The sequence below is a fragment of the Gorilla gorilla genome, chromosome 20 (genome assembly GCF_029281585.2).
Source record: "Gorilla gorilla gorilla isolate KB3781 chromosome 20, NHGRI_mGorGor1-v2.1_pri, whole genome shotgun sequence".
NCBI lineage: Eukaryota > Metazoa > Chordata > Mammalia > Primates > Hominidae > Gorilla > Gorilla gorilla.
Genome location: NC_073244.2, coordinates 59,283,688 through 59,307,168, shown reverse-complemented (window position 1 = coordinate 59,307,168; position 23,481 = coordinate 59,283,688). Strand labels below are relative to the sequence as shown.

General features: G+C 54.4%; 1 protein-coding gene and 1 non-coding gene across 2 annotated transcripts; both read right to left on the bottom strand.

Moving 5' to 3' along the window:
- Positions 1–9,818: 9,818 nt before the first annotated feature.
- NOP53 (NOP53 ribosome biogenesis factor) lies at positions 9,819–22,369 on the bottom strand. Its single transcript, XM_063701493.1, has 14 exons — positions 22,297–22,369; positions 21,134–21,560; positions 19,849–19,913; positions 16,593–16,701; positions 15,769–15,968; positions 15,286–15,356; positions 14,272–14,367; positions 12,246–12,350; positions 11,986–12,168; positions 11,354–11,529; positions 11,053–11,119; positions 10,273–10,349; positions 10,133–10,189; positions 9,819–9,878 (listed from the first exon to the last, which is right to left on the bottom strand). The coding sequence occupies exons 2-14, from the start codon at positions 21,355–21,357 to the stop codon at positions 9,872–9,874; spliced, it is 1,437 nt and encodes a 478-aa protein (XP_063557563.1). The 5' UTR covers positions 21,358–21,560; positions 22,297–22,369; the 3' UTR covers positions 9,819–9,871.
- On the bottom strand, positions 10,913–11,022 carry LOC115931685 (small nucleolar RNA SNORD23). The gene has a single exon (XR_004068130.1). It is a non-coding gene; the product is annotated as a small nucleolar RNA SNORD23 (small nucleolar RNA).
- Positions 22,370–23,481: the final 1,112 nt, after the last annotated feature.

The following is a 23,481-nucleotide window of genomic DNA, read 5'->3' as shown; positions in this document are numbered from 1 at the left end:
AGGTTCCCTACTACCTCTGGTGACTCACAGGACTGGAAGCCCAGAACCTCTATGTGGAATCCTAGACCATCATAGCTTTGGGATATGTGACACCCTGAAATTCTGTCCCTGGAGGGGGAAATATTCCTGCAGCCCCTAGGGGTTCTAGGCAAGGTCACAGACTGGCAATGGGAGAAAAGACAGGTGGGTGGTTGTTAGGGGTGAAGCCTGACACCCTTGCTCACTGAAAAGCAGCAAGGGTTTGACAGATCTGTCTCAGCAACTTCTCGCCCTGCCCCCACCATGGCAGACACATGGCCCTAATGGCCAGGGACCCCTGCCCGCCTCCAGGCCCACTGCCAGAATCCACACCCTTCCCTCCCACTCACCCTCTACCTTAAACCCCCCGTCTCCCACTCTCCAGGTCAGGAACCCCTGCTGGCTCCCACTCCCCAACTCCAATGGGCCGCAGTCCTGGTCAGGGCCAGTGTGGAGGCCTTTCTAACCAGTGTGAGCCACTCAAGTCTCATCAACTGACCCCCAAGCCACAGCCCCTAGACCTCCAGAAGGCCCCCTGGACAGACCTAGGAAGCGGTCTCCACGGACCTGCTCCTGCCCATTCAGAAAGCAGCACTAACCCGCTGGCCCTCCCAGGGTCTAGCTGTCACCCTGCCTGCTGCAGTGTGACCCCTTGAGGGATCCTGAGCAGGAGTGACAGGAGAGTTAGGGCCGCTTGGGACCTCCCAGACTGTCTGGTTCCTGGCACAGGCTCAAGGCGCCTCCTGGCGGCCACTGTCTCCCACGTCCAGATTCTCCTTGAACTTGGGCGACCCTGCATTTGATGGTCACACAGGATCAGGGAGTGGGGTCATTATTGATCACGCAGGACCACGGTGGTGCTATGAGGTTGCTCCCAGCCCTGAACACCCCCTCCCCGGGCAGTTCTCAGCAATGGATACCCTGCCCCGGCCTCCTGGCTGACCCTCCTAGGGTGCCTTCCAGCCTTGTGTGGGCAGGCTGGGGAGTAGCTCATCCGCAGCCCCGATTCCCTCCCACACCCTCCCCGCCACCTCTGCTCAGTGCCCTGTGCTGGTCCCCACCCCCCACCTTTTTCTCCTTTCCCCAGACCTCCCTGCCTTTCACCTGTCACCTTTGGTCTACGTGCAACTCCTACCCAGTCCCACTGCCTCAAATGCCACAAACCCACATGCTGACCACACATCCCTCCCTGCCAGGTCCCCAGAGCTCTGGTTCCTGTGTCCGCCAGCTCAGCAACATCGCCGTTCACAAGCCAAACAGGAAGCTCAGGCCTAATCCAGCCAAAGCCTCATCTGAATTTCTCTGCCCCAAAACCTACTCTCACTTGAGTTGTGTCTACCCGTTAACATGGATTTTTTTTTCTTTTTTCTTTTTTGAGACAGAGTCTCGCTCTGTCCCCCAGGCTGGAGTGCAGTGGTGGGATCTCAGCTCACTGCAACCTCTGCCTCCCGTGTTCAAGTGATTCTCCTGCCTCAGCCTCCTGAGCAGCTGGGATTACGGGCGCCCACCACCACGTCCAGCTAATTTTTGTATTTTTAATAGAGGCAGGGTTTCACCATGTTGGCCAGGAGTCCTCTGACCTCAAGTGATCCACCCCCCTCAGCCTCCCAAAGTGCTGGGATTACAGGCGTGAGCGTGAGCGTGAGCCACCACGCCCAGCCTTTTAAAAAAAAAAAAAAAAAGAGAGACAGGAGTCTGAGCAAGATGGCTCATGCCTTTAATTTGGTCCTTGGGAGGCTGAGGCAAGAGGATCACTTGAGTCTAGGAGTTTGAGACCAGCCTGGGCAACATGGCGAGACCCCATCTCCACTAAAATAACAAAAATTAGCCAGGCATAATAGCATGCACCTGTGGTCCCAGCTACTTGGGAGGCTGAGGTGGGGGGATCACCGGAGCCTGGGGAGGTGGAGCTTGCAGTGAACCATGATCGCACCACTGCACTCCAGCCTGGGCAACAGAGCAAGACCCTGTCTCCAAAAAAAAAAAAAAAAAAAAACTGCAATGCATGATTGTCTCTAGCACCTAAATAGAAACCACTCCAGGTATCTTACAGGGAATTGAGTGCTTACAAAATCATGGGAAGCTGGCCGGGCGCGGTGGCTCACGCCTGTAATCCCAGCACTTTGGGAGGCTGAGGCGGGTGGATCACGAGGTCAGGAAATCGAGACCATCCTGGCTAACACAGTAAAACCCTGTCTCTACTAAAAAAAATAGAAAAAATTAGCCGGGCGCGGGGGCGGGCGCTGTGGTCCCAGCTACTCGGGAGGCTGAGGCAGAATGGCGTGAACCAGGGAGGCAGAGCTTGCAGTGAGCCGAGATCGCGCCACTGCACTACAGCCTGGGTGACAGAGCGAGACTCCGTCTCAAAAAAAAAAAAAAAAAAAAAATCATGGGAAGCAGAAGCAGCAGCTCTAGGCCAAGCCCTCAGAAATGACACCCAGGACAGCACTGAACTGACCCAGCAGGGGCACTGCTGTCTCCGGTTCCGCTGCTGGAACTGCTCGGTTCAAGGACGCCAGGTCCAGTTGCAATTCCGGGATCACTCCTGCCATCCACGCCTCACAGGGTGTCTCTAATTGTTGGCACCGAATTCTCATCCAGAATCCCAGCTGCTGAGGTGTCTGGGAAATACAGATGTTGCTTCTAACCTCTGATGAAAGGATGGAGGGAGGTCAGCCCTGCCCACCCAGCACCTACCACCACGAAGAGCGTGGGAGCATGTGGAGAGGACACAGAAAAGCAGATCTAAGGAAGAAAATAAAAATCCGCCAGGCAGGGTGTGGTGGCTCACACCTGTAATCCCAGCACTCTGGGAGGCCGAGGCGGATAGATCACCTGAGGTCAGGAGTTCGAGAACAGCCTGGCCAACGTGGCAAAACCCAGTCTCTACCAAAAAGACAAAAATTAGCCAGGCGTGGTGACACATGCCTATAATCCCAGCTACTCGGGAGGCTAAGGCAGGAGAATCGCTTGAACCTGGGAGGCAGAGGTTGCAGTGAGCCGAGATGGTGCCACTGCATTCCAGCCTGGGAGACAGAGCAAGATTCTATCTCAAAAATAAAAACAAAGGAAGAATCCTGTCGATTCCTTTTTTTTCAAGTTTGCTCCATTACAGAAAATTTGGGGCCTGGCTCAATGGCTCACACCTGTAATCCCAGCACTTTGGGAGGCCGAGGTGGGTGGATCACTTGGGGTCAGGAGTTTGAGACCAGCCCAGGCAACATGGCAAAACCCTGTCTCTACTAAAAATACAAAAAGAAAAAAATTAGCCAGCCATGGTGGCGTGGGCCTGTAAGTCTCAGCTACTCAGGAGGCTGAGTTTAGGGGATCACTTAAGCCCAGGAGGTTGAGGCTGCAGTGAGCTGAGACAGAGCCACTGTGCTCCAGAATGAGACCCTTTCTCAAAAAAAAAAAAATTGGAAATGCTGGAAAAAAGAGTAAGAAGGAGTCCTCTGAAATCCTCCCACTCAAGAGACTTTTGGCATGGGGGTTTGTCTGATGAGCGCCACTGTGGACGGCAGCAGACCCTGTTTGCTTTTTCCCACAAAGTATGCAAACACAAACACCTCCCAGTGGCCGCAGGCACTTCCGACCCCTCAGTTAATGGCCACAGAGGTGGCGTCCATGTGGCCAGGGCCCGCCCCATGTCCATGACCACGTTTCCTCCCATTCTGCAGAACGTCCTCAAGGACCGGCCTGTGCAAAATGCTCTTCCCCAACTTCCGGCTGTTTCTGTAGGCCACGTTCCCAAGCGTGCAATCACTGCGTCAAAGGGTCAGAGCATTTGGGAGGAGCCTCTGGCACAAATTGCAAGTTTCTGCATCTTTTTAAAATCATCTTCCCCCACCCTAACATTGTTATAACAGCAAATGCTCACCTAGAGCTTCCCCTGTGCCAGGGCCTGTTCTGATCGCTTTCCGTGCAGACTCACTCATCCTTGTAATAACCCACAGCAAGATAAGCACTATTGTTATGTCCATTTTACAGACATGACACTGAGGCACAGAGAGGTTGAGTAACCTGCACAACATCACACAGCCAGTATATAACATAGCGGGCCTGAAATCAGGACACGGACTCCACCATGCTCTTCACAACCCCATACTGCTGCCTACAGATGGTCTCCAGGGTTTTTTTTTGTTTTCGTTTTTGTTTTTTAAAGACACAGGGTGGCGGAGATTACAGTGAGCCGGGATCACATCATTGCACTCCAGCCTGGGTGACAGAGCGAGACTCAAAAAGGAAAAAAAAGAGACAGGGTCTCACTCTGTTGCCCAGGCTAGAGTGTAGTGGCACGATCATAGTTTACTGCAGCCTCAAACTCCTGGACTCAAGAGATCCTCCCACCTCAGCCTCCTGAGTAGCTGAGACTATGGGCACGTGCCATTATGCCCAGCTAATTTTTTTTTCTTTTAGAGATGGGGTCTTGCTATGTTGCCCAGGCTGGTCTCACTCCTGGCCTCATGCAATCCTCCCAACTCAGCCTCCTGAAGGGCTGGGATGACAGGAGCAAGCCACTACATTCGTCTGGTCTCCATCCTTTTAAAAAGCAAAGTCATACCCATGCCACAAGCTTTTTGTTTTGTTTTGTTTTGTTTTTGAGATGGAGTGTCACTCTGTTGCCCAGGCTGGAGTGCAATGGTATGATCTCGGCTCACTGCAATCTCCGCCTCCTGGGTTCAAGCCATTCTCCTGCCTCAGCCTCCTGAGTAGCTGGGATTACAGGCACCTGCCACCACGCCTGGGTAATTTTTGTGTTTTTAGTAGAGATGGGGTTTCACCATGTTGTCCAGGCTGGTCTCGAATTCCTGACCTCAGGTGATCCACCCACCTCAGCCTCCCAAAATGCTGGGATTACAGGCATGAGTCACTGCACCTGGCTGATGCCTGAGGCTTTTATAATCTGGAGGACCCGCTTTAGGAAAAATAATACCAAGTTACAGACTCAAAAGCAGGTGCAGGGCCATGATAGAAACCTGTGCCATTACATGGCCCCGAAACCCCAATGTGCCATTTCCCTATTAGGACACTTTCAGTTAAAGTCAAGGGAATTTTTCTGTGCATACCCCTATACCCCACCACCTAGATTCTACCCTTAACATTTCAGTGCTTTTGTTTTATGGGGCATCTGTTCATTAATCCACTTTGTTTTACGTTTTTTTTTCTTTTTCTTTTTTTGAGACAGAGTTTCACTCTTGTTGCCCAGGCTGGAGTACAATGGCATGATCTCAGCTCACTGCAACCTCCGCCTCCAGGGTTCAAGTAATTCTCCTGCCTCAGCCTCCCAAGTAGCCAGGATTACAGACGCCCTGCCACTACGCCCAGCTAACTTTTGCTATTTTTAGTAGAGATGGGGTTTCACCATATTGGCCAGGCTGGTCTCAAACTCCTGACCCTCAGGTGATCCGCCTGCCTCCCAAAGTGCTGGGATTACAGGCATGAGCCACCGCGCCAGGCCTGTTTTACATTTTTCAAAGGAAACTGCAGACATTAGTGAAATTCGGCTTGTAAATTGTTAGCCAGAGTTCTGTATTTTGTTTTAGTCTCACTGTCACCCAGGATGGAGCACAGTGGCATCATTATACTACGCTGCAGCCTCCACCTCCTGGGCTCCAGCCTCAGCCTCCTGAGTAGCAAGGACTACAGGAGCACAACACCATGACTAAATAATTTAAAACTTTTTTTTTTTTGAGACAGGGTCTCACTTTGTCACCCAGGCTGAAATGCAGTAGATTTTGGCTCCCTGCAACCTCAACCTCCAAAGCTCAGCTGATCATCCCACCTCAGCCACCTGAGTAGCTGGGACTACACGGCACACACCACACCTGGCTAATTTTTTCCATCTTTTGTAGAAACCAGTGGGATTTTGCCATGGTGCCCAGGCTGGTCTTGAACTCCTGGACTCAAGCAATCCACCCACCTCAACCTCCTAAAGTGCTAGGATTACAAGTGCCACTGCACCGGCCTAAAAAATGTTTTTCTAGAGATGGAGTATCGCTGTGTTGCCCAGGGTGGTCTCCAATTCCTGGCCTCAAGCAATCCTCCTGCCTGGGCCTCCCAAAGTGACAAGATTACAGGCGTGAGCCACTGCGCCCAACTGAATTCTGTACTTTTAGGCTTCTGACATAAAATTCGGATGTGAAATGTCATTTCCATGCAAACACACACAAACACCTTTGCTGTGGACCCCCCATTTCACACACGGAAACAGACGCATTTTCCCAGGCAATTAAATACCAAGGACTTCCTGAGGACACTAAGTGTCCAGGCCACAGAGTTTGTCCTTGAGTGGCTGTGACCACCCTCACCCCTGGGTATCCAGGAATGTGCCCGACGCCCCAATCGCCGTCTCCGGGCATTAAGAGCTTCCTCCCCATTTCCAGCAGTTTCCTTCAGTCACCCCTGAGCAGAGTCACTGGGTCAGAGGCTGGCCTCGATAGATGGCGTTTTTCTTTTTTCTTTTTTTCCTGAGATGGAGTTTCACTCTTGTTGCCCAGGCAGGAGTGCAGTGGTGCGGTCTCAGCTCACTGCAACCTCCGCCTCCCAGGTTCAAGTGATTCTCCTGCCTCAGCCTCCCAAGTAGCTGGGACTATAGGTGCGTGCCACCACACCCAGCTAATTTTTATATTTTTTAGTAGAGATGGACTTTCGCCATGTTGGCCAGGCTGGTCTCGAACTCCTGACCTCAGGTGATCCACCCACCTCCACCTCCCAAAGTGCTGGGATTACAGGTGTGAGCCACTATGCCCGGCCTCATTTTTACCTCTCCCTACTGCTCTATCGTCCACACATCCACCCCCTGCCGCCCCCAACACACACACACACACACACACAGCTGTTTTCCTACCTGCAGAACACCCCTTTTTATTTAATATGGGAGGGGGAAGAACAGCAGAAATAGCTCCTTAAAGCCTTGTTCTGTGGCATGTGGTGGGGAGGTGGGAAGTTCTGACGTAAGTCTCTCCCTTCTATTTTATTTATTTATTTATTTATTTATTTATTTTATTTTATTATTTTTTGAGATGGAGTCTCACTCTGTCGCCCAGGCTGGAGTACAGCGGCACTATCTCGGCTGACTGCAACCTCCACCTCCCGGGTTCAAACAATTCTCCTGCCTCAGCCCCCCAAGTAGCTGGGACTACCAGCACATGCCACCATACCCGGCTAATTTTTTAGTACTTTTAGTAGAGACGGGGTTTCTCCATGTTGGTCAGGCTGGTCTTGAACTCCTGACCTCAGGTGATCCACCCGCCTCAGCCTCCCAAAGTGCTGGGATTACAGGCATGAGCCACCATGCCCAGCCTCACTCATTTCTTTTATAAACTGCCTGCTCTATTTTTATAAACATTTTGTCCTAGAGAAGCTTTCCCAAAGGCCATAGTATAAAACGGAGAAAGACCATCAGAAAACGCAACACTGAACCCTTCTTCCTGACAAAAAGACACCACATACAAAGTCAAAAGTCAAAAGCAGCCTAGGGGAAATGTTTGCGACATGTATGACAGACTGTGGGTCCACAATAAATAAAGAGCTACTACAAATAAACAAGAAAATGACAAACAGCACAGGAGAAAAATGGTCAAAAGGTTTGTACCAACACAGAAGAGGAATATGAATGAATGGTCAGCAATCATATAACGAGATGTTTAAGACAGGTACAGTGGCTCATGCCTGTAGTCCCAGCACTTTGGGAAGCCAAGGTGGGTGGATCGCTTGAGGTCAGGAGTTTGAGGCCAGCCTGGGCAGCATGGCAAATCCCCATCTTCAATAAAAATACAAAAGTAGCCAAGCATGGTGGCATGTGCCTGTAATCCCAGCTACTTGGGGGGACTGAGGTGGGAGGATCACTTGAGCCCAGGAGGTCAAGGCTGCAGTGAGCCAAGAAGCTGGGATTGCACCATTGCACTCCCACCCGGGGAACCCTACCTCAAAAAAAAAAAATGTTCAACCTCACTGGTAACCAGGCACAATCAAATAAAAATAGTGGAATCGCACCGTAGCAAAGCTACACGGCAACAGGCAGGCTCCTCCTATGCTACCAGAGAGTAAAAATCAGCACAGCCCCTTTGGAGACCAATTGGGTTGAACCTATCAAATGACCTGTTACAGATACATGTATCCTTCAGCCAAGATTCACTTCCAGGTACTTAACTACAGACACAAGTAAAAAGGCACGTGGACAAAGACATTGTTTCGGTTTCATTAGGAGGAGCCACACTGGCTTGGTTAAGAAACACAAGGCACACCCTCGTAATGGGATTCCACACAGCCACAAAACAGAAGGAAGCAGTTCTGTACAGACACAGAATTACCTCCAAGATGCACTGACAGCAAGCTGCAGAATCACGCACAGTGTGATCCTAAGACACCAAAAAAAAAAAAAAAAAAAAAAAATTCTATCCTCACAAGTACATGCGTGAAATTTACGTTAGTTTTTTGGGGGGTGGGGGGGTTGAGACAGGGTCCTCTTTGTCATCCAGGATAGACTGCAGTGGCGCAATCTCAGCTCACTGTAGCCTCCACCTCCCAGGCTCAAGCGATTCTCCTACCTCAGCCTCCCCAGGAGCTGGGACTACAGGTGCACACCACCACGCCTAGCTAATCGATTATGTAATTTAACAGAATCACACAGGGAGCATAATCACTCAAACCACACTGCAGTGACTGCTTGACAGGCAGCTCCAGAACAGGGGCATGGATGTGACTGGAGGTCAAAGGTCAACAGTGACAGACACGTTTTGACAATGATTTACAGTGAGAATAAGTTTTTCGTTTCTTGTAAAGATTTTAAAAACATCTTTTCAAAATAGGCACAGAGGGGAGGAGAATTACCTCATTTTATGTGCCTCTGTTTCCTCACCTTTGTTACTTAAGTTTTTGATACAGGTCTCCCTCTGTCACCCAGGCTGCAGTGCAATGGTGTGATCATGGCTCACTGCAGCTTCCAGCTCCCAAGCTCAGGTGATCTTCCCACCTCAGCCTCCCCAGTAGCTGCGACCATAGCTGCATCCCACCATAACCGGCTAATTTTTGGTAGAGATAGGGTATGGCTATGTTGCCCAGGCTGGTCTCAAACTCCTGGGCTCAAGTGATCTGCCCGCCTCAGCCTCCCAAAGTGATGGGATTACAGGAGTGAACCACTGTGCCCAGCCCTGTTTCCTCACCTTTAAAATGGGAATAAGTACAGCCCTCATTGGTTAGGCCACTGTGAGTTCAGTGAGTGAATCCACCTGCTTAAACCCGATAGCAGGTGTTCTATCGGCAGAGGTCAGCTGCCGCCACTCCTTCTATCAGTGTGGCGAGAGCTGCTATGTCACCCGCAGCAGAAGGAACTGGGCTATTCTCCAAGTCGGAATCCAGTGGGGGAACCTCCTCCTCGCCTCTGCTTCACCTCCCACTTCCAGACAGGCCATAAGTCCCGCACCCTCTGCTTCACCTCCCACCTCCGGCCAGGTCACAAGCCCTGCGCCCTCTGCTTCACCTCCCACCTCCGGCCAGGCCATAAGCCCTGTGCCCTCTGCTTCACCTCCCACCTCCAGCCAGGCCATAAGCCCTGCGCCCTCTGCCTGCTGGCTTTTTAGGATCTGCCCAGGCTTGGAAGGGCTGCCAGCTTCACAGCTATTGGACAGACCACGATCCAGTCGGCTGACAACCCCTTCAGACACACCCTAGGCCCTCACCAGGCTCTGGCGGTGAGTTCTAGCACCTACATGCTTGTGCGCCACAGGGGGACATGCAGAGTCTGCACCTGGGAGCAGCCGCCCGCAGGAGGCACACAAGCCACACGTGGAGCCCACTGATTAGCTAGAAGGGACTTTTTATTGAAGGGCGAGTCTCCGGCATCTGATGGCAGCTACAACCTGGGGACAGAGGAGGGGAGCTGAGGGTGGGTGAGAGGGTGCCCCATACCCCCTGCCGACCTGACACCCCCTGCCTTTCAGTTTCCCTTTGGGGACCCTCCCAACCGCACTCTGGTTTCAGGGCCTCTTCTGGGCATGGCCAAGGGGGTGTGGCTCAGCCACTAGCCACACTCTGGGAGGGGCCCTGGGACTTGGTGGGCACCACGGGGTGGGAGAAGGGCTCCCTTCCTTGCGCCGAAGCCGGGTGGACTCACTGGATCTCGCGGAACGCCCGCTTCTCCACCAGCTTCACCTTGTACTTGCGTTTGAACCTGAAGCAGGGACAATGCAGCAATCAGTGCCCGGGGCCAATCCCAGATGCCCTCGCCCCACAGCAGCCCCGGCCGCCCCTTACTTGGCTCTCTCTCGAGGCTCGATCATATTCCTCCTCTGGAAGCTCTTGAACCGGTCTCGAAGGATGTTGCCCTCGGGCTGCAGGACAGAGAGGGAGGCCTCAGCATGGCCTGGCAGAAGCCCAAGGGCCTGGACCTCTCCTCGGGGTCCTGGCAGGGCTCAGCCCCATGCAGTCTCCCCAGGGCAGCCTGTGGGCACCAGGGACTCAGCCTGGCCCTCAGCTGCTGGGGCTCAGTGTTGGGATGACAGCCACCAACCTATGGCCATCTCTAAGCTGGGCTTAGAGGAGTCACAGGAAGTGGGCTGGTGACGACACAGAAAAGGGGACAGCAAGGGCAAAGGCTGGATCAGAGGGAGAAGGCACAGTCCACTCATGAGCACAGCTGGCTGGAGCCCCACGGCCGGGTCGGCCCAGGTGTGTGGCTGACAGAGGAGCTGGGCTTCCTCAGGGGCACTGGGGAGCCACAGCAGGTTCTGAGCAGGGGAGGGACAGGGTTGGTTCTGAGCTTCAGGAAGGTCCCTCTAGTCCTAAAGGTGACCGGGACTGCAACAGGGACCAGCTGGAAGGAAAGGCCTTCTTAGCATCCCAGACTCAAACCTTAGCCTGGCCCCTCACCCTGGGATCTCATCCCAGCATCCCGTGCCCTCAGCCCCCGGGCATTGGCCCCACTGGCCCAGCCCAGGGGCAGCCATGGTGTCGCCCATAGCCCCCGGGGGGCACGGGGAGCAAGGATGGTGTCATCACTGGGCACGGGGCTCCACGGCAGGACACAATGAGCACCTTCAGGGTCCTGAGCGAGTCTGTCAGCTCTGAGCTCAGCTGCACGTCGATGTCAGGTGCCTGGTACCTGCAGAACAGGGCGGGTATTCAGAAATATCACCCCCGCGGGGCCCAGGACACCCAGTCCAAAGCCCCCTCCTGGAGAAGAAGGGGCCTCTGAGAATGTGGGGTTTTGTGGGGGAAGAGGTGGTCTCCCGATGGGGGGGGGGTGGGCAGTTCCTGAACAAAGGCAGGAAGGTGTCAGGACCTGGGACCTGGCCCCCTCCCCAGCCTCTCCCAGAACCCCCGGCCTGGTTCTCACTTGAGCCGCCCCAGCCTTCGGGGCTTGTCAGCCTCAGCCTCCCGCCGCGCCTGCCGCTGCCTCCGCCGCCGCGCCAGCTCCGCCAGCCTCAGGGCCACCTGGGCCTTGATCCCGCGCAGCCGGAACAGCTCCTGGTGCCGGAGCCGGGCGGCCCGCAACGCGGCCTGCTGTACCCGCTGTGGAGACAGGGGAGGGTCAGGGCCCAGGCCAGTGCTGCCCACACAGGGAGGCCTTCTCTCTACACAGGGAGCCTTCCCTGCGCAAACCTGCCTGTCCCCAGAGGCCCTTCCTAACCCCGTCACATCAGCAGCCCCTCCAGTGCCTTCCCAGCAGCTGTTTGCTGAAGCCCCTTTTGTCATCCATCTCCCCTGGTCTGCGGTGCAGAAACCTCCCCCCACCCCGCCCCTCAAACAGAAGCGCCAGGGACCCTGTCCCACCCCAGCCCGAGCCCTGCCTGGAAGAGGCTGGGAAATGAGTCTCAGCTGTGAGGATCCCAAACAGCCCAAACCACAGGCCATATGCGGGGCTTGGGGTGTGCAGGCTGCCCGCAGCACCCAGGGCAGCCCATGGTGGGGGGAAGGAAGGAAGGGGGCGAGGCATCAGAGGCAGGCCCCGCTGGCCCAGGCGCTCACCAGCCTGTGCGCAGCCTTCTCCCGCCGCCGCTGCTGCTCCGTCTTCTTCTCTGTGGTGGCCAGGCGGGCGGGCGTGGGACAGACCTCGGCATCCCCAGCCTCCGGCCCCTCGCCCTGGCCTGGCTCCCCCTCATCATCCGACTCCTCCAGCAGCCCCTCGCACAGCTCCTGGAATGTGGACTCCTGGGGAGGCGGGGTGCAGTGTCAGGGGTGGGTAGGAGGCCCGGGGAGGGGAGGGAGTGGGCAGGTGGGGGGCTCACCTGGGTGGCGGCCTGCTCCGTGGCGGGCAGGGCCAGCTGCCGCTCCAGCTTCTCCGCCTCCTTCTGCCGCTGCAACTCCACCTCGTGGGCCGCTGAGAGCAGGGTCTGAGGGGTGGGAGTGAGGATGGGTCCCTGAACCCCTCCTGGGACACTGAGACTAGACCCTCTTACCTCCCATCTGTCCCTCATCCAGTGCCCGCGGATCCCACCCCGGCCCAGGCTTTCCTCCCCACACCCCGTCTACCAGCACACCCACCCTGCACAGAGCCAGAGGGCACCTCAAACCCTCGCCCTCACACCTGCTCTGCACGTCTGTGAAGGCAGTCTGACCTGCACGCTTCACACTTTTTTTTTTTGAGATAGAGTTTCACTCTTGTTGCCCAGACTGGAGTGCAATGGTGTGATCTCAGCTCACCACAACCCCCGCCTCCTGGGTTCAAGCGATTCTCCTGCCTCAGCCTCCCAAGTAGCTACTATTACAGGCATGTGCCACCATACCCGGCTAATTCTGTAATTTTAGTAGAGATGGGGTTTCTCCATGTTGGTCAGGCTGGTCTTGAACTCCTGACCTCAGGTGGTCCACCCACCTCAGCCTCCCAAAGTGCTGGGATTACAGGTGTGAGCCACCACGCCTGGACCAGTTTCATTTATGTGAATTGGTCAGGGTGGGCCGATCCCTGAGACAGGAAGCCTGGCATCTGCCCAAGACCACACGAGACAGAGAATTGCGGGGGTGATGGCTGACATGTGTGAGGTTTCCTTTACGGACAGTGAAAATGTTCTAAAATTGACTGCGGGGATGATTACACAATGGTCACTAAAAGCCACTGAATCACACACTCTAACTAGGTTGACCGTATGGTTAAGTGAATTTTATCTCTACGAAGTAGTTCTGTACAAATCTAAAAGCGAATGTCTGATCTCCACGCCCCCTCCCACATCTGGTCCAGGAACAGATGGCAGTGAGCGGCACCCTCATGCTTTCAACCATGAGCACACTGTTGCTTTTTTCCGCAGACACTTTTCTCTACCAGATGAGGAAGCTGCCTCTGTTCCCGGCTAGCTATCTCTTTCTTATGAATGCTGGAAACGATTCGGACAAGCATCCTGCATCTACCGCAAACATCTCAGCATCTCTCCAGTCACGTGACCCCATGAGAAGGGGTGTTCCTCGAGGGAGGGTTGTGCTTGTTTTTTGAGTCTCGCTCTGTTACACAGGCTGGAGTGCCGTGGTGCGATCATAGCTCACTGCAGCCTGGACCTCCTGGGCTCAAGCAATCCTCCCACCTCAGCCTCCCAAGCAGCTGGGACCACAGATGCGCGCTGCCATGCCCTGCTAATTTTCTGTATTTAGTAGAGACAGGGTTTCACCATGTTGGTCAGGCTGGTCTCCAACTCCTGACCTCCAATGATCTGCCCGCCTCGGCCTCCCAAAGTGCTGGGATTACAGGTGTGAGGCACCGCACCCGGCCAAGGGAGGGGTTTTTGTCCCCTTTGTCCACAGCATCTGTGCCCAACAGACGCCCGCTAAATGCACAGTGGCTCCAGCTAGACTTTCCCATCGCTGAGCTAGCCTCGCCCATATATAACTGTCACTTGGCTGCCAGTGTGCCACCGTGTCACCACAGCCTTTTTCATCTCTGTCCCACAGGCTTCCTGGAAGGCACCACGGTCTCTCTCAACTCTGTGCCTTTGCAGTGCTGTTCCCACCACCTGGAAAACCCACTCCCCTCCTTCCATTGCAAACCCCTCCCTCAGCCTCTGCCTCGGCTCAGGCGACCCCTCCTCCCGGGAGCCCTTCCTGACCCCCCAGGCTGGGCCAGGTGCCCCGTCTGGGCTCCCAGCCCCAACCACTCTGCCCATCACTGTCTGGGAACAGGTCTCTTGCACTGGACCGTGAGCCCCGTTGAGGACAGGCCCAGGGCTATCTGGATCATTGGAGTTCCCAGCACAGGGAGGAAGCTAGTGAAGGCCTGACCAAGAGGCAGAGCCCACTGAGGAGGGAGGCCTGGACAGGGCGGTGTACCTGGTGGTCTTCAAAGGATGGGTTGTAGGAAGCTCCGGCAGGCGCCACCTCCACGGCGGGTGCCTGGGACGGCTTGGTGTGCAGGCGTGCTGGCCGCTGTGGAGAAAAGGCCGAGGCAGGGTAAGGCCATGCGTTGGGGCTGCGGGTGACCCAGGACACAGCCATGGGGCAGACGCTCCAGGCCTTGCCAGTGGTTGGGTGTGGGAAGAGCTCAAGGGGCATTCAGGTGACTCCAGAGCAAGACTCCATCTCAGAAAAAGGATAGTAGCCTATCCTCTGCTACCCACGAGGCTGAGCCCCGGAGATTGTAAGCACCTGGGCTCTAACACTTGGGGTCCAGCAGCTCAAGAAGGAGGCTGCAAATCCAAACTCAAACCCGTGACACTTCTGCCACTTGCCAGCACGGGCTCCACCTTCTTATGCGCTACCTCTTTACATTCTCCCCACCGGCCCATGATCTAAGTACAATTTCATCTGTATTTTATTTTATTTTTTTTGAGACAGAGTTTCGCTCTTGTTGCCCAGGCTGGAGTGCAGTGGCATGATCTCGGCTCACTGCCACCTCCACCTCCCTGATTCAAGCGATTCTCCTGCCTCAGCCTCCCTAATAGCTGGGGCTACAGGCACGTGCCACCAAGCCCAGCTAATTTTTTTTGTATTTTTAGTAGAGACAGGGTTTCACCACATTGGTCAGGCTGGTCTCAAACTCCCGACCTCAGGTGATCCACCTGTCTCAGCCTCCCGAAGTGCTGGGATTACAGGCGTGAGCCACCATGCCCGGCCCTCATCTGCATTTTAGAGGAAGATACAGGTTGCAGAAAGGTTAGACCACCTTCTCAGGATCAGTCAGCACTGGAGCTGGGACAGGAATCCCAGCCACCTGGCTCCAGCACAGAGTTCTCGGCCACTGGGATGGAAGGGCTCTGAGACTGAGACTCTACTGCAGGAACACAGAGCAGCTCCCGGCCCTCCTCACCCTCCCATCACCCAGGATGCCCTTCCCACACATCTCACCTTCACTCCTTTCTTCTTGGTCTGCTCCAGGAAAAACTCATCCTGGCCAACCAACGGCCTGTCCAGGGGGTCTGTGGATACAGCGAGGGGAGCTGCTGGGACAGTCCCAGCATGGAAGAGGCACCAAAGGCTCCCCCCCAATCCCTCCACATTTCAAAAAGGTGACCCTGAAGCTCAGGCAAGGGAAGGACTGATTCTAGACCCCAAGGGCCTTGATCACCAGGACAAAACTGTGCCTGGACGGGTTCAGAAAGTGGAAGAGACCAAAGCTGAAGGCTTCCTTTCCTGAAGCCTCACAACTCAGGAAAGGAAAAGCACGAGTGGGAAACGGCCGCCCCTTCAGGACACGCGACTCTGCTGGGAGGTCACCAAAGCACCCACAAAGCACTCCCTTTCACAATGCACTCGCGTGCAGTGCACAATACACACAAACTGCACATGGCAGTCCTGTCCCCGTTCATAGGTGACAGCAGGATCACTCACTGTCTGAGGCCCAGAGGTCATAGAAGGGCCGCTCAACGGTGTCCTGGGGCCCGGGCTTGGCCCTTGCTGCGGAAGGGTTGAGGAGCCGGGCCTGGGCCCTGCGCACCTCCCGGGGCAGCTCGCCCTGCTTGGCCAGCTTCTCCCATAGCTGCTCCTTCCGCCTGAGCTTCTTGGCGTTGGGGACCTGGTGGGCGAGGACGCTGGTCGGGGAGAGGGGGCACAAGTGCAGCAGGTGAGGTGGCAGCCTGAACGGCAGCCGGGCCTCCTCCCCGTCGGGCTTCCTCCACCATTAAGGCAGCTTCAGCACCCCCTCTCCAAAAGGTGGCACTCCGCCCCCTCTTCAGAGAACTCCTCTCCCCACGTCTGTCTCCAGCCTAGGCCTCCCCTCTGAGCCCCAGACTCAACGAAGCAACAGCCCCGTCCTGGACATACCCCAGGCACCTCACACCACCACGTCAAAACCAACCTCAGCATCACCCGAAATCCCACTCCTCCTCCACATCCCCATCTCAGGGGAAGGCCAGCTGTCCACCCTCTCACCCGCTCATGCCCCAAGACCCACCTGATGTGCCTCCTGAACACGCCTCCCACTCAGCCCCTCCTCTCCAACCCCAAAGCCCCCAGCTGGGTCCAGGCCCCTCCTCACCTGCCTCGGCCCAGCACCAGGGCACCCAGACTCCCTCCCTCCAATCTGCACTCCGAAGCCCAAACCTGAGCCTGCCCTACCCTTCAAATGACCCTCACCTACCACCCCCCAGCCCCGGAAACCCTTTAGGACCAGAGTCTGGCGGGAAAGAAGGGCCCAGGGATGCTGGGACACTCACTCTTTGGGGGCAGGGACTTTGGATGTGTTCTCGAGGATGAGGTCAACCCGAAGGGGTTTCTTGAGAAGCAGTGACTTCTTCTGGACTTTGGTTCTCTTCTTTGTCAGCCCTAAGAGTGAGAAAGAGAACAAGTCAAGGCCTCAGCCCTACCCACTGCCGAAGACCACCCACCCTATTCACCTCCATGGGAGCCATCAGACCTGAATCCCAAGTCACCCCAGGAGACTTGGAGGTCCCCAGGCTCCTACCTGGAGGTAGAGGCCCCTAAGGATGGGGCCCAAGGTGCCCAAGCTCTGACCCTCCACAACCAAGTGCTGGGCCAGCAGGAGGCAGGCCCCATGCTGGGGACACGAAGAGTCACGCCCACGGCCACATATGAGGGTCTTCCAGACAAACAGGGAACCTCTTCCCTGCATGGTGGCTCACGCCTGTAATCCCAGCACTCTGGGAGGCTGAGGTGGGAGGATCGCTTGAGCCCAGGAGTTTGAGGCCAGCCTGAGGAACATAGTGAGATCTCGTCTTAGGGGAAAAAAAAAAAAAAAAAAAAAAAGGAAGAAAGCAAGTCATCAGTTGACACTGAAGCCCAGGGAGGGCCACGCAAGTGGACTTGGGATCCAGGACGGCCACTTCTCAGCATAACTTCTAGTTCTCTGGTTTTTACTGTCTTTTTCCTCCCACAAAGATACCTGTGGTTTTTACTTCAAAAGCCTAACAGTTAAAAGCAGTAACTCTACAGCAAAACACTCTAGAACGGAATAACGCCCTTGCATGGACTGTGGGACCTCACACAAGAGGCTTAGCTCCTCCGTGCCCCCAAAATGAGGATGTGGATACCTCCCTCACTAGGCTGTTGTGAAGATGTAATCATTTAAGGCCCACAAAGCACAGGGGCTGACCTGGTTGACTGCTTACAACCACTATGATCTTTGTCCGTGTTTCCTTACTAAAGTGGAACCCATAAACTGCCTCTTTCCTGCCCCCCAAAGAGGCTTCCCACTCGCCAAAGCACGCCGATAACTACTTTCCCATCTGTTCATTACAGGCAGGTCACTGACTTACCCTTTACACTCACACACCAGATCAACTCACTTCGGTCAAGGCTGACTTCTCTAACAAGCCCCCACTTTTTTTCTTTTTTTTTTGAGACAGAGTCTTGTTGCCCAGGCTGGAGCGGAGTGCAATGATGCAATCTTGGCTCACTGCAACTTCTGCCTCCCAGGTTCAAGCAACAATCCTGCCTCAGCCTCCTGAGTAGCTGGAATTACAGGCATGCGCCACCACGCTCGGCTAATTTTGTACTCTTAGTAAAGACGGGGTTTCTCCATGTTGGTCAGGCTGGTCTCAAACCCCCGACCTCAGGTGATCCACCCGCGTCAGCCTCCCAAAGTGCTGGGATTACAGGCATGAGCCACCACGCCCAGCTTGAGACAGAGTCTTGCTCTGTCGCCCAGGCTGGAGTGCAGTGGTATGATCTTGGCTCACTGCAACCTCTGCCTCCCGGGTTCAAGCGCTTCTCTGTAGCTGGGATTACATGCGTGTACCATGACGTCCGGCTAGTTTTTGTATTTTTAGTAGAGACGGGGTTTCGCCATGCTGCCCAGGCTGGTCTCCAACCCCTGACCTCAAGTGATCCGCCCCACCTCGGCCTCCCAAAGCGCTGGGCTTACAGGTGTAGGCCACTGCACCCAGACTCTAATAACCACTTTTTACCTGCCTGTTGGAAGTCTCCTGTACCTCAGGGCAGCTCCTTCCACTCTATCTGGTCACTGAACCAGGTCCGCTCATTTTCATTAAAACACACCCTTTGACTGATCTCACACAAGCTCAATCTCTTGCTCATTAAAGCAGACCCCTTTGCTTGCTTCCAGGCTGTTCATTAGAGCAGATCATCTGTTCTTAGTTTGTTTTTCTACATATTGAAGTAAACACTATTACTCATCAGAGCAATCCCTCCCTCACGCCTCATCTTGTTTCAGCAGATCCCCACCCTACATTCTAGCAACTTAAGGCAATCAAGTTAAGACGTGTGTTACCCGCTCACTAAAGCAAGTCCTCTTATTCCTATTAAAGCTCATCTTGGCCGGGCGCAGCGGCTCACGCCTATAACCCCAGCACTTTGGGAGGCCAAGGCGGGTGGATCACCTGAGGTCAGGAGTTTGAGACCAGCCTAGCTGACATGATGAAGACCCATCTCTACTAAAAATACAGAAATTAGCCAGGCTTGACCAGGCGTGGTGGCTCATGCCTGTAATCCCAGCACTTTGGGAGGCCGAGGCGGGCGGATCACCTGAGGTCAGGAGTTCGAGACCAGCCTGACCAACATAGAGAAACCCCATCTCTACTAAAAACACAAAATTAGCCGGGCATGGTGGCGCATGCCTGTAACCCCAGCTACTCAGGAGGCTGAGGCAGGAGAACCACTTGAACCCGGGAGGTGGAGGTTGCGGTGAGCTGAGATCACGCCATTGCACTCCAGCCTGGGCTCGAAACTCCATCTCAAAAAAAAAAAAAAAAAAAAAGAGAAAAGAAATTAGCCAGGCTTGATGGTGCAGCCTGCAGTCCCAGCTACTTGGGAGGCTGAGGCAGGAGAATCGCTTGAACTGAGATCGCACCACTGTACTCCAGCCTGGATGACAGAGCAACACTGTCTCAAAAAAATAATAGTAATCCCAGGCTGGAGTTCAGCGGCGCAATCTCGGCTCACTGCAACCTCCACCTCCCAGGTTCAAGTGATTCTCCTGCCTCAGCCTCCCAAGTAGCTGGGATTACAGGTGCCCGCCACCACAACTGGCTAATTTTTGTATTTTTAGCAGAGATGGGGTTTCACCATATTGGCCAGGCTGGTCTCGAACTCCTGACCTCAAGTGATCTGCCTGCCTGAGCCTCCCAAAGTGCTGGGAATACAGGCGTGACTCACCGCAACCGGCAGGACTGAGTTAAGCAGGTCCTTGACTTGCTTTGCTGCAAGCTAAAAAGAGATCCTTTAATGTGTTTCTAACTTATTCATCAAGGCAGACTCCCAGCAGCTTATCTGTGCATGGAGATCACTGACATCTCAAAAGAAAAACCTGCCTTCTCTAAGTTCGTCTCCAGCTTGCTTTCTGCCCATTTGAGGTCCCCTTGTTTATATCAAGGTTGACCTGTTTCCGCAGATATTTGCCTTCCAAGCCACATCATTAACACAGATCTCAGAGGCTACCGTAAGCTGACTAACAACGAATAACGGCCATTCCATACCACAAAAGCCTCTCCTCACCTTTTTCCTTGGAGCCAGTGTCCACGAAGAAGAGTTTTTCATTTGGGGCCTCTGACAACAAGCCACTGGGGGACAGAAATGCAGAACATCAGCCAGAGATGTTGGAGAGGAAAGAGATTTAACCTGGCAGGTCCAGCCTTCATCTTCCGCTTAGTCAAGTCCCGCCACCGGACTCTTTCAGGCTAAGGCTTCGCCCAGCAGTTTACAGAACTTAGCACTTTTAGGAAGGACTGCCAGGCGCAGTGGCTCACCTACACTCCCAGCACTTTGGGAAGCCCAGGCGGGTGGCTCACCTGAGGTCAGGAGTTCAAAAGCAGCCTGGCCAACATGGTGAAACCCTGTCTCTACTAAAAATACAAAAATTAGGCCGGGTGTGGTGGCTCACACCTGTAATCTTAGCACTTTAGGGGGCCGGGGCGGGTGGATCACCTAAGGTCAGGAGTTCAAGACCAGCCTGGCCTGTAACATGGCAAAACCCTGTCTCTACTAAAAATACAAAAATTAGCCGGACGTGGTGGTGCATGCCTGTAATCCCAGCTACTTGGGAGGCTGAAGCAGGAGAATCACTTGAACCCAGGAGGCAGAGGTTGCAGTGAGCCGAGATCGTGCCACTGCACTCCAGCCTGGACTACAGAGAAAGACTCTGTCTCAAAAAAAAAAAAAAAGAAAAAGAAAAAAGAAAAGAAAAATAGCCGGGCGTGGTGGCGCCCGCCTGTAATCCCAGCTACTCAGGAGGCTGAGGCAGGAGAATCGCTTGAGCCTGGGAGGCGGAGGTTGCGGTGAGCTGAGATCGCGCCTACTCCAGCCTGGGCGATAGAGCGAGACTCCATCTGAAAATATATATATATATGTATATACATATATATATACATGTATATACACATACGTATGTATATATACATGTATATATATATACACACACACATATATATATATACACACACACATATTTAGGAAACAGCAAGCTAAGGTGGATGCATGGAACGTATTTATGCTAAAAATTATTCATTGTTTACGTAAAATCCAAATTTAATTGAGCGTCCTGTATATTTATCTGCTAAATCTGGTAACTCTATCAAGCTCTCCAGCTTCCCATGCGGAGTCCCCTGCCCATGCTCTCCATTTCCTCGGCGGTCCCTGGGACAGGAGCCCCCAACCCCCAACCCCCGGCCCCCGGCCCCCCGACCCCCGGCCCCCCGACCCCCGACGAGTCCACGCAAGCACGCCTGGCCTTGCACCTGGGCGCAGGAACCGTCCCACCTCCCGGAAGTCCCGCCCAACGTACCCGCTCGTGCGCTCCTGTAGCCGCACGTCTTCCAGGAACTGGTCAACCTCCAGCCCCAGCGGCTCCTGAGCAAGCCGCCGCCAGCCCCGCTTCTTATTTCTTGGGCCTCGCCGCCGCCGCCTCAGCGCTGGGTCCACCGAAGTGGGCCGCAGCCCCAGGAAACCAGAATCGGCATCGCTTTTCGAGCTGCGCTTCCCACCAACGCCACTGCTTCCTGCCGCCATCTTGTCAAAGGAAGAACTCAGCCGCTGGCGTCCCAAAAAGCCCCTTTGCAGCGTGCGCGCGCAGATTTCCCACCCTCTTCCGTGACGTACTTCCTGTGGCAGCCATATTTATAAAGTGACTGGAGTTGCCAGGAGGCTGCCATCTTGGTAAAGGATAAATGGCTCCTCTTTCCTCCATTCTTTACAGCGGGATCTGAAGATTCCTAACGGCGGCGGGTGGTAGGAAAGAGACGGGAAGGTTGCAGGTTCTTAGCTTTCGCCCTTAAGCGAACACCTTTCCCGGCCGCCTGGGGTCTTTGCTCAAACTGATTTTTTTCTTTAATAGATAAGGTCTCACTTTGTTGCCCCCAGGCTGGAGTGCAGTGGAAGGGTAATGGCTCACTGCAGCCTCCAACTCCTAAGCTCAGGGATTCTCCTACCTCAGCCTCCCGAGTAGCTGCGACCACAGAAGGGTGCATCCACACCTGGCTAATTTTTTATTTTTATTTTTTGTAGAAATGGAGCCTCCCCATGTTGGCCAGGCTGGTCTCAAACATCTGGTTTCAAGTGATCCTCCTTCCTAGGCCTCCCAAAGCGCTGGGATTACAGGCTCACACCACCACTCCCGGTCCAAACTGATGTGTGTTTTTTTTTAAGAGACAAAGGTCTCACTATGTTGTCCAGGCTGGTCTTGAACCCCTGGGCTCAAGTGATTCTCCCTCCTCAGCCTCCGAAAATGCTAGGATTACAGATGTGAGCCACCATGCTCGGCCTGATTATTTTTTAATCTCGTTTTCTTAGAAAGTCAGAACCGTCAGTGGCAGATTCTGCACAACACACATTCCAATCTCAGAAGTTTTGTCCTCTCAAATGTTCCAATCCTAGGATCTTAGAAATCAAGTAACTTTCGGAATATCAAAGTTGGAAGCACAGAACATTAGAGGAATGTTAGAAACATACACTTTTAGGACCCTAGAAGTGCAGACTCAGAATCATTCATCTTGAGCGGGCTACTTCACTGTGCCTCAGTTTCCTCATCTGTAAAATAAAGATGATAACAGTACATCTGCCTCATAAGTCATGCAGAAGATTAAACATATGTAAAGCGCTTAAGGCTGCGTCTGGCATCTGAGTGTTAGCTATTGTTACTGCCTTGCCCTCTGAGGCTTCATCTTAGAATCAACTCATCTTTGCTATTTACAAATAAGGAAGGAAGCTCAGAGGCTCTTGGGCCCTGGCAGCCATTCAAAGGGATCCATGGCAGGGCGTGGTGATTCACGCCTCTAATCCCAGCACTTTGGGAGGCCGATGCAGGAGGATCGCTTGAGCCCAGGAATTCAAGACCAGCCTGGGCAACATAGTGAGATCCTGTGTCTGCCAAAAATTTAAAAATTAGCCAGGCGTGATGGTGTGCGCCTGTAGTCCCAGGTACTCGGGAGGCTGAGGTGGGAGGATCGCTTGAGCCCAGGAGTTGGAGGGTGCAGTGAGCCGTGATTGCACCATTTCACTCCAGCCTTGGTGACAGAGCAAGACCCTGTCTCAAAAACAGAACAATCAAATCAAAGGAATCCAGGCCTCATAAAAGCCACTCTGGACTCATAAAGGAAAAAGGCACAGAGAGGGCAGGCGACACACGCATGGTCACACAGCGAAATTCAACTGGATCCTTGCGCAGAGCGTTGGAAAGGTGACAGGCCCTGGATCGCAGCCCCGAGACCTGAGCGCCGGATCACCTGGGCAGGGATTTTGGCGACCACAGCCTATCTGTTTTCTGAGCGTCCGCCAGGGGGCGCCGCGAGCCGCGAAACTGGGCCCGCGTGGGCGGGATGAGTGCGCGGCCAGCGTGTCCCGGGACGCCGTGGGTGTGGCCTGGATGTGAGTGCGCGGGACTCGGCGCGCACGGTGCGCTGCCCAGCTCTGGCCAAGAGTCCCCGGTGCGTGAGCGCGCGCACACTCCTGGCAGCCCGTGTGGGCAAGGTCACTACTTCCCCAACCAGAAACTAGTGTGTTCCTGGTGTTACGCGTCGGGAGTTATGTACCCAGGTTGTGCAAGGGCACGTTGCCGGGCAGGGCGGGAGCTGGGAGAGCACTTCGTGCCCGAATACACACACACACACACACACACCCCGCGCACGCCCCAGGGCT